Source organism: Saprolegnia diclina (assembly GCF_000281045.1).
Source record: "Saprolegnia diclina VS20 unplaced genomic scaffold supercont1.10, whole genome shotgun sequence".
In the NCBI taxonomy this organism is placed as follows: Eukaryota; Oomycota; class Saprolegniomycetes; order Saprolegniales; family Saprolegniaceae; genus Saprolegnia; species Saprolegnia diclina.
Genome location: NW_008246077.1, coordinates 234 through 10,285, shown reverse-complemented (window position 1 = coordinate 10,285; position 10,052 = coordinate 234). Strand labels below are relative to the sequence as shown.

The 10,052-nt window shown below is 54.6% G+C and overlaps 3 protein-coding genes and 1 non-coding gene across 5 annotated transcripts; 3 read left to right on the top strand and 1 right to left on the bottom strand.

Moving 5' to 3' along the window:
• Positions 1-1,387: 1,387 nt before the first annotated feature.
• SDRG_04004 (hypothetical protein) lies at positions 1,388-1,672 on the top strand (the record flags this gene model as incomplete). Its single annotated transcript, XM_008609653.1, has 1 exon — positions 1,388-1,672. One exon carries the CDS (start codon positions 1,388-1,390, stop codon positions 1,670-1,672), a length of 285 nt encoding a protein of 94 aa, XP_008607875.1.
• Positions 1,673-4,907: 3,235 nt separating this feature from the next.
• On the top strand, positions 4,908-6,178 carry SDRG_04003. 2 transcript variants are annotated; one of them, XM_008609651.1, is made up of 3 exons: positions 4,908-5,008; positions 5,065-5,833; positions 5,880-6,178. In XM_008609651.1, exons 1-2 carry the CDS (start codon positions 4,969-4,971, stop codon positions 5,523-5,525), a joined length of 501 nt encoding a protein of 166 aa, XP_008607873.1. In that variant the 5' UTR covers positions 4,908-4,968; the 3' UTR covers positions 5,526-5,833; positions 5,880-6,178. The 2 variants fall into 2 exon arrangements, with proteins under 2 accessions (XP_008607873.1, XP_008607874.1); XM_008609652.1 differs by lacking the exon at positions 5,880-6,178 and having other exon boundaries at positions 5,065-5,695; positions 5,753-5,843.
• Positions 6,179-7,771: 1,593 nt separating this feature from the next.
• Positions 7,772-8,100, bottom strand: SDRG_04002 (hypothetical protein; the record flags this gene model as incomplete). The annotated part of the gene is made up of 3 exons (XM_008609650.1): positions 7,772-7,837; positions 7,900-7,974; positions 8,019-8,100. Coding segments are annotated over 3 exons (223 nt in total), but the record flags the coding sequence as incomplete, so codon positions are not given.
• A 1,672-nt stretch (positions 8,101-9,772) lies between these two features.
• On the top strand, positions 9,773-9,845 carry SDRG_04001. The gene has a single exon. It is a non-coding gene; the product is annotated as a tRNA-Ile (tRNA).
• The last annotated feature ends 207 nt before the right edge of the window (positions 9,846-10,052 follow it).

Sequence of the window (10,052 nt, the reverse complement as noted above, 5' to 3'; positions counted from 1 at the left end):
TGCAAATCAGATGCTGATTGGCAGCGCTAACTATTTTCGTCAATCTGATTGGCCGCGCTAACTAAAAAGGCTAGAAAAGGCCGACGGGCCGCCAGCAGGGGCCCGATTCATATCTATGTTCGAGCTTCGCCTCAGCTTCGAGATGGCTGATTGGTCAACCCTCGAGGTGCCCCGGGACCTCGGGGTGGGTAGTACCACTATGGAAGAAATCAAATCATTGTAGACAAATTTCGACCGCAAAAGCCATCGCTGGCGATACCAAACCACAATGCCCCGATAATATATTTCATTTCCTTTGATTTGGTGGCCTATAGAGCTCCAACGTCGCTGAAATGGGGACGCTATGGCTATGGCACCATTGACACCCGCAAGATGGCATGAAAATGTCTAGGTTATTGTATGTATCCGGAATCATTTTAATTCTCGCAGGAATGCATGTCATATAAACAGCAAATCCGGATACATACATACAATAACCTACACATTTTTCATGCCATCTTGCGGGTGTCTATGGTGCCATAGCCATAGCGTCCCCATTTCAGCGACGTTGGAGCTCTATAGGCCACCAAATCAAAGGAAATGAAATATATTATCGGGGCATCGTGGTTTGGTATCGCCAGCGATGGCTTTTGCGGTCGAAATTTGTCTACAATGATTTGATTTCTTCCATAGTGGTACTACCCACCCACCCCGAGGTCCCGGGGCACCCGTCTCGAAGCTGAGGCGAAGCTCGAACGAAGATATGAATCTGGCCCCTGCTCGGGCCGCCAGGAAGTGCCGACACCGGCCGCGCCAGCCAGCACCCACCAAGCCGGACTCATTCAGGCCATAGCCTGCTGAGCCAGCGCTTGACAAGCTACCACCATCCTAGGCACCCGGCACCCGACGCCGAGCTAGCACCAGCCCGGCACCTGTAAATCCACCAACCGAGCGACGCCCGTACCAGTGCTTGCCAGCTCTTCGCCCAGAGCCAGGATGGCCTGCCAAAGCGTATTGCGGTCTCTCGTAAATAAAAGTCGTGCATTGCGCATTTTGGCGAGCTCCGCTGTGTTAGTGTAGCCCAACACGCTCAGAGCCCTGCTTGCGCCGACGCTCGTCATCGCATTAGATAGCGCCAGCACACGAAACACTATTTCCGTTTGCCCAATCCACGCCCACCATGTTTGGATATTTATTTGGTTTTCAGCCAATGAAACGCAGCGCTATCTAAATAATTGCCACGAAGGTTCGCCCAGTTGGCCCAGTTGGGCCGCTAAATTCGTCGACACACTATTTCGAGACAGGGAACACTCACACTATATATAAGTCATAATTATACTACAGTCGAACCTGTCTATATGCATATCCCGAGACTCAATAATCCTCTTGGGTGTGATATATCACCTATATGCCCAAGTCGCGCGCCGCGGCGAAGGACGCTGCTAAGAAGATGAGATCGTCGCCCAACGTCTATGACAGAACCAAAATCCTCGACTTCTACCATGCAAACGGCCGTAACCAGACGCGCACGGCCACGTACTTCAAGGCCAACGGTTTTCCCAACATTAGCCAAACCACCGTCTCGCGCATGGTCCGCGACGAAGCCCGATGGCGCACTATGGCTGAGAAGACTGTCTGTCTCGAGGTTGTTCGCGAACGTCCCGTGCGCTACGTCGACGACGAAGATGCCTGATGGACAAATAGATGGCTGGCGCGCGAATGTAGTTTTGATCACAACGAAAAAAATTATACCCGAGCCAAATATTTTTACCTTCCACAAATAATAAGCCTCTCGGATGCATAAATATCCACTATGCATATAGGCAGTTTCGACTGTAATAATGATTCTGTATTTTATCAACGTCGCGGTGCGAAGTAATATTCACACTATTTGCATCTGTGTTGCAAGTGCGGTGCGAAGAACGAGCAATGCTGCGCCTCGAACGGGATGTCTTTACAAAGTGGGCGATTGAGTCTAGCCGAAAGCGCGAGAAAGACTTGAAGCGCCGGCGTGCGGCTCGATTCCGCTACTGCAGCTTGCTCAGGAAAGGCCTTCTGGCCCTCCGTGGACGGGTCTTAGCTAGTGCCGAGCGGCTCATTGCCCTCGCCCAACTCGCGCAGCGAAAGGGCCGCACCAAACACTTTTATGCTTGGCGCTCCCTTCTTCGCGATACGAAGAGCATGTCACTACAACGGCAGCTGAAGAACCGCTATGTTCTCGAGCGTGCTTTCTACGACTGGCAGTACGGTGTCGTCCAACTCACCAGGGTCAAGCGCGAGGATCAACGAGCCACGCACCATTACCAGCGTCAGGTATGTCATGCCAAATAAACTGCACTTCAGACATAAACGGTAGGTTCTCGGCCGTATTGTCCGAGCTTGGCTGCAAACAGCCACAGCGGCCGCAACCCGGCGGCAAGCAGCCGAAGTACGGCTTGCAAGCCTGCTCCACGGAAGGATGCAAGCTCGCACACTCGAGGTTTGGCGGGAACATTGCCTTGCGAAGACAACGTTGCGTTTCTTGCGGTAATGGTACTTCCAATAGTTGTTTACGGAAATGATAAAGATTTGTAGACAGCGTGCCTCGGGCTACTACCAGAACAATCTTCTCCGGCGACTTTTCGAGCATTGGATCGAAGTCGTGGGCGAAAAGCGGTGGAGCGCGATATGTCGCCATCAAGCCAGCGCGCACGACGCGAATCGGTGCCAACGTGCTGCTTTCAGGGCTTGGCGGCAACGGTATGCTCGAAGGTTTTTGTAGCTTGAATGCCATGAGTCGATTTTAGGCTTGAAGATGCCAAGCTTACGCGGGCCCAGCATACAACAGCCTTGGTGCACTGGAAGGATCAGCTGCAAGCCCGCGCTTTTCGTTATTGGAGAGCATTCCAAATTCACCGCGCCCACAAGCGCAACTCACGTCATGAAGTGAGGGCTCTCTCCCATTTGTGCCCATGTTCTCAACTTGGTTCTCTGCAGGCTCTCGAGTGGCGCCGTCGCATGTTTCTTCAGCAAGGACTGTTGCATTGGTGAGTCATATTGACAACCGTTTCCATAATTGTGCACTCTCTCTAGGGCGACAGCGGGGTTTCGACTGCGAGAGCAACGAGTGCAGGCAGTGGCCCAAGAGGCGGCGTCGCGAGCCCAGCGTATTTGGCAAAAAGTGGCCCAAATCGCCTCGCACTGGCGCTTCGTGGCGCTTCGAGGGCGATGCCCAAATCGTCGCAGCTCGAGTACCGCTCGATACGAGGTATCGCCGACTGAACGCACGCTTGATGTAAGCAGCCTCGCTCGAATCTCAAGGCCGCCGCCGAGAAAACCGGTGGATCTCCTGGTCAACGACGTGAACTTGAATACCGCAGCCAAGTACGACATGCAATATTCGATGGTCAAATCGCTCGCGGCGATACAGACTCTCGTACGACCTACAGACGCAACTTCATCGCCACAAGTGCCCGCCAATGCACTATTTGACCAAGACACGCTCATACAAGATTCAAACGTCGAGGCGACGTCGGATAAATATGTCGGTCCCGCTACTTCGTCAACGATGGCTTCAACCCCAACTGTCGGAGCTATGCAGCATCCCGAGATGGCTCTTCTAGAAATGGAAGGCCGACTGCACTACTGGCAACAAAAGAAACTCGAGTGGCGGACGCACAAGCACCAGATGCAGGCAGTTCGAAGTCATCTCAACAGCTTGCGCGCGTACATCCTTTGTTCTGCATTTACTGGCGGCGAGCACTCATGCCACTATAGAAATGATGCTTCGACCGAGACCATTGACGTTCTCGAGCGTGTGTTAGTCGTCATGGAAGCGACCCACGCGGATCATCAAGCCGCTTTCCTTGTCTCGAAAAAGCAAATGCTTGCCTACACAGATCAGATTCAGCGCCTACGCATGCCTGCGGCGAACTAAGCTTTGTCACGCACTGCCAATAGAAGCGGAACTGAGGTTATTGTGTTGAATGCAAGTGCATACCACGCTCTCTGCTTGTGCCTGCAGGTCGACTCGCGCGTTCCGTATGCCAGATGCTGAAGCCTCCGTGCGATGCATGGCGCTCAATTGTTGAAGAATTAATTGTACATATAGGAAATACGGTGTACGACATCGGCAGGCACAGCGAACGGGCGTGCATAAAGGGATCACAGAAACAAACATGCCGCCTTGATAAGGGACTGAGTCACGCGCTGTGAGGGACAAGCTAAGCTGCGCCAATATGTTGGTAGGCAATTGATTGAGAAACATACGCACGACATCGAGGACGGCGGCGCACTTTGGGCGGTCGTTGTCTTCAAGCCGGTCCTATCGGGGTACGGACGCAGTCCAAAAGACAAAGGATAGAGGATTTGTGGATCACGCCACGCGGCGACTGGAAGCTTCTGCTGGTGGTCGCACTGCACGCCGTTGTGCTGGGTTCAGATAAATGAGATGGAACATCACGAGCACACACAACACTTCTTTTTACAGCGTGCCGCGGCCTTGGAAGGAATAGCCGTCGATGTTCGAGAGCGTTGACTGCACACATGTCCGGTCATGTCAGGCGCCAGCATGCGCCCATCGTCGTCGGACGAACTCGCAGCCGCGGAACGCTTGGATTCGCGTTTCGGCGGCGCCATAGCCGCAGGCGCAGCAAATGGCGTCGGGGCGCACGCGTTGTAGATACGCCAAACGCGAGTTTACGTGGAGCCACGTGGAGCATCTTGAAGAGGAGGCGCATCCACATATCGACGTACGCGCCGACGGAGTGGCGCAGGCGGCAGTGGCCATATGTTGACGGGTGTTGTCCTCGACATGGCCCATGCAGGCCATTGGCACGATCTTTCCCGCACGGCCAGACCAACCTCCATGACGACGTGTTGGTGCTTCTCAGCTTCTAGAAGGTTGCCTGATTGGTGGGATTGTTCGAATTTTTGTGATTGGTCAAAAATCGAACTCTCGACGTCCTGCTCCCCATTCGCGAATTTCCTTTGGGCCACGAAGCGACGGAGATGGACTACGGCCGCGAACTCCTCCGCCGCCAGCTCACGGGTACGAGGAAGCCTCCACGAGGCTGAAGGACCCTCAAACTTTGGATCTACACCTAGAGCTGAGCCGCAACCCGCCGGAGGGCGTCAGCGTTGGCCTGGGCGACGATGAAAACATCTTCCACTGGGAGATCATGCTCGTGGGCCCCCCGGATACGCTGTACGAAGGCGGCTTCTTTCGCGCGCGCCTCGAGTTTCCGAAGGACTTCCCCAACATGCCCCCGAAGATGACGTTTATCTCGGACATGTGGCACCCGAACGTGTACCCGAGTGGCGTCGTGTGTATCTCTATCTTGCACCCGCCGGGTGAAGACCAGATGAATGCGCAAGAGTCTGCCGATGAGCGATGGCGCCCGATATTGGGCGTCGAATCTATCCTCGTCTCGGTCATTTCGATGCTGTCGGACCCGAACGACGACTCGCCGGCTAACATAGACGCGGCCGTCGAGTGGAGAAACGACAAAGACGCTTTCAAGAAGCGCTGCCGTCGCATTGTGCGCAAGTCGCAAGATGATATTTAACGCGACCGCCTTCTCGTCGACGATATCTTTAAACAATGAATGTAAGCGAAAGCGCCGGGTGCTTGAATTCGGAAGGCCACCGGAGAGGAATGTCGTCGATCAAGCCAATCGCGTTGTCGTGTCACACTGATCTCGCACAATATACAACGCATCGAAGTTTTGCAATGTTGGTATGCAAGTAGCCCGGCCTGCGACTACATCTGATGCTCCAGTCCGAGTTGGCTTAGTGTGCGGTGCTGCATTGCGGGGAGACGCTGCACCATGAACGCCGTCGCAATCTGAGAAGAGCGATATCGCGATACGCACAGGTTTCACAACTGATGGAGTACATGTAGTGAGGGAACAACTCGATAGGGTTGCGTTCCTGGCCCATCTCGTATCGTGTGAGCTCGCGCTGCAATTGTTCGCCACCATGGTTCTCCATTGTTCTGGCTGGTGGGACGTGACGATGTCGATAACAAAAGCAGGCCGCAGGCCACTAGCCTACAAATCTGGGATCATTGGGGCTCGAACGTGCTGTGACGTCGGCTCTAGTGAAAAGTGCAGTGCCACCAGCTCCGTTTCATGCGGCCACACTAAGCTATTTTAGTGTTTCGGTGAAATGGGGCTCAAACTGTGAGGTTTGATGTCAAATGATAAATTGGAAAACTGTGAGGTTCGATGTTGAGTGATAGATAAATAGGACATTTTAATGATGCTCCAAGTGCTGAGCCAACTCCCACGCACCAAGTGCTGAGCCAACTCCCACGCATTCAGGCGTAGCGCTACGTATGCGAAGTCTTTGTGTCATAATGAAGATAACGCGGAACACGTTCATATATATATATATATTTTTTAAATGATGCTATATTCCAAAGTTGGTTTATGAGTGAGTGTGATATGAGGTAGGCGAGTCCGGTCATATAGCTCAGTGTTGTTGGGAATTGAATTCACAGCGCAATTTATGGTACTAGTACGTACTAAGTCGACTTTGGTAGAGTTAGCTTGAGGCGCGGCGTGTGATTGCGTGCGTGCGATAGCCGATGACTGGGTTGGATTGGCCCAACGGGCATTTGGCAGCCAACGCGCAGTAGCTGTGCTGCGAGAGTAGCAGCGTGATTGCAGCGACCAGATCGCGGCTCTCGAACGATTCGTCGTCAAGGAGACGGAGGCACCGCCGAATCGCAGCGAGCTAAACCTTGAAGATGACATCTTGATGGGCATGCGTCGGCGGCAGCCGCGTACCGTCAATGTGTGCAGCGTGGTGCGCAGTCCAGATTGCGCGCGAGAGCCATGGCCCACAGGTTGTGGAATGTGTCGCGCAGCGGCTTGTGGCGTGAATCTCATCTTGTCGAGGTTGGTGACGCTGGTCCATCGAATGGCGGAACTGACTTCGCGCCCGGATTGTGCCACTCCCATAGAATATATTCAACAGTGAAGAACGCATGAAGCATGATCTCCACGGCTCTCCAGCTGTGGGAGCAGACGAAGATGGCCGGGTCCTCCTGTCATTTGTGCGACATGCTTACGTTGATAGGCTGCAGGCTGCATATGCATGATCAAGCGGCACCACACGTCTGCGTGAACTGACGTGGTGACCTTCTGCAGCTGGAGTGTCGTCTGGATGAACTTATTGGCATCCGACGGCGTTTGGCGCGTTGTCGACAGCAGCGGGTGTCGTCGACTGGGATGTGGCGTGTGCTGGGCGACGTCGCGAACGACGCGACGGGACCACTGCTCAAACGGCAGAATTGTTTCATTGATGTGCTTGCGGAACGGGTGCCCAGTCAGCTCCCGGCCTTGACAGGAGGGCTTTGACCGCATGTTGTGCTTCCGGCGCACTTGGTTATACACGTCATAGAGATGCTTGGAGACGGCTGCGCCGTGGTATGGCCCATTTGCTAGCCCGGTCATGAGTTATGGCCACGAGTACCCGAACGGTGCCATGAAGTCGCGCAGCGCTTGGAACCCATTGTGCTGGCCCCGTGCTGAAACAATTCACGCCCGTGAGCGACGCGAACACGCCTGCATGTAGCGCAGTTAGCCAGCAGAGCGGTGATTGAGTTTCGTAATGTACGTTGCGGCGGCTCGGTTGTCGGGGTGCCGCGGCCCGACCATGGGGTGCAGCGGTGTCGGTATCGGGCCGTGTTTGACCATCTTGGCTCACGACCTGTTAATTTCCCACTCGACAGGCTCACCGCTGACTGCGACCCGGAGCCAGGGTGCTGCAGCGTTATTCACCGGTGACACGTTGTCGTTAATGATGGCTAGGTGCTCACGGCTGTTTTTTTTTGCTGTCGACTCGACGTTGCTGTCGGGCACGCCAGCGATGGCTAAAATTCATGCTGTGAACTTTGTAGGCAAGTTCTGCGTCGCGTCGAGAGCGGCGCTGAACCGCGACAAGTGCGTCACGCTTGTCCTTAAGCGGGTTGCTGAGGTTAGGACGCGCACGCAGCATCGCGCCGAGTGGCTAGGTTCAAGTCAAGCAGAAGGCACGAGAGCGGGTAGCATTACCAGCGGGCCAAGCGGGCCGTTGAACAGCAGGTGCACCACGGGCTTCTTGTAGAGGAGCCGGATCCAGCTGAGAAACTCGGGCCTAATGTGCATCTTCGCCATCCCCTTGCAGTGGAAGTCCTGACGGACCCTTTCGTAAGCCTTGGCCTAGTATAGAAACGTCGCCGCCCACGGCTTGTTCTCCTGCATCGCCTCCAGCTTCAGGGCTTGGACGAGGTGGACGTGGTAGGCCATGCAACAGCCCTTGACGAAGCCCGCCTGTGAAAGGTGTATCAGCGACTCGGCCACTTCCCAGAGGCGCCACGGCAGCATACGCGACAGGAACTTGACCTCGAGTGGGATAAAGACTATCGGTCGGTAATTCCCTGGTTCCGAGCGATGACTATTTTTGTGGAGCAACGTAACCGAGTTGCGGCGCGCTGGTAAGCAAAGACGCGAATTACGATTGCCGCGAAGGTCTCGGGCACCACTTGGAAAACCGCAGCGAGCCAGCTCGTCGGGACCAGGCGATTTCTTAAAGCGTTGTCTTGATCGGAGAGTACAGCTCCTCTTCTTCGATTGGTCGGTCCAGAGCGGCGCGTTGGTCCTCCGAGAGTGCCGCAGTGACGTGTTGATGATGGGCACCTGGACTATCGGGCCGGGCTCGGCGCGTCCGGCTGCGGTAGAAATCTCGACCAAGGCCCTTAGGGTCAGTTGACGTGACGCCGATGAAATCGGGAGCTTCATCGCTGGCGATTTACGCAAGAAGTGCGCCGTTGCCAGCTCGTTGAGGTTGGCGTGGTGATCCAACCCGCTGTCCAAGCTTTATTGACGGCATTCCTTCTTGGCCTCCTGGTACACGTCCTTGGCGGTCTTGACGGCATCCTCCGTAGCCCGCCCTGCCCGCGCGTCGTACTTGGCTTACATATGTAGTTCCACTTGATACGAAAGAGCGAGAGGACGTCCCGGCGTTGGTGTTGGTGGTTGTATTGGCCACGGTGCATCTGAGCCTTCATGCGACGCAGCCAGTCATGCCACTTGGCTCTGGGCGTTGTTGCACTCGGGGTCGTCGTGGAGCTTAGTGAGAAAGCACTCAGTCTCAAGTTGGATGGCCTGAACGGTGCGCGGGTCCGACAGTAGTTCCCGATGCAACCGGTAGACGGCCTTGTTGCGACGCGCCGCCGACCACGGAGTTGTCCCGAGCATTACCGTGCGCAGCTTGTGGTTACCGTGGAGCGCGTTCCCATCGTACGTCACCGCCTCAAGATAGCTCTCCAGATGGCGTGTGGCGAGCGACGAGTCCAAGGTTGTAGTCCAGGCAGTTCTTGTTGTGCAGGTTTGCCACGATGCGACGAGCCACTGGAGACACTGGATCCGCCGCCGAAATGGACGACGCATCAAGCGCTTCGTGGGTAAGTTGGAGTCACCGCCGACAAAGTGGTAACCTACGAATGCGCGCGCCAAATAACCACGGGAGCCCCGCAAAGAAAGCTGGTCGTTCGAGCGGCTTGAAAGGTACGTACACGTTGTGGTGGAAGTAGATTAGCGTGCCGTCCCAATACGTGTGGACGTCCATGAACCGAGCACAATGTATAAAGCACACGATGCTCTTTCAATGGGTAAGAATGAAGCAAATTTGGTGCGTAGTGCGTGAACATTGGTGACATGGGGCTCACATAGTGTGGTTTGATGTTGAATGATAAATAGGATCATTTAATGATGGAATATTTCTCGAGTTGATGTATGCATGAGTGTGGTAAGAGGGAGGTCAGACCGGTCGTATAGCTCAGTCGGTAGAGCGCAGTGCTAATAACGCTGTGGTCCTGGGTTCGAGCCCCAGTATGACCAATCTTTTGATCTTTTCATACTCCCATCACCAACGATGCTAGCGCTCTTTTTATCACCCTATATACTTCTTCGTCCCTCTGACATATGCACGGTATATTTTACTCGATCAGAGAGCTTCGACAAATGCATCGATTGGTCGACAAAAATGTCGTTAGAAAGTCGACAAGAAAGCGCCCAACGACGCCAGAAATCGCCCCCCCGGGCCCA

Coding starts and splice junctions, on each gene's coding strand:
- SDRG_04003 (XM_008609651.1), top strand. CDS start 4,969: ATGGACTACGGCCGCGAACTCCTCCGCCGCCAGCTCACGG. Junction 5,009..5,064: donor CCTCCGCCGCCAGCTCACGG/GTACGAGGAAGC, acceptor ATCTACACCTAG/AGCTGAGCCGCAACCCGCCG.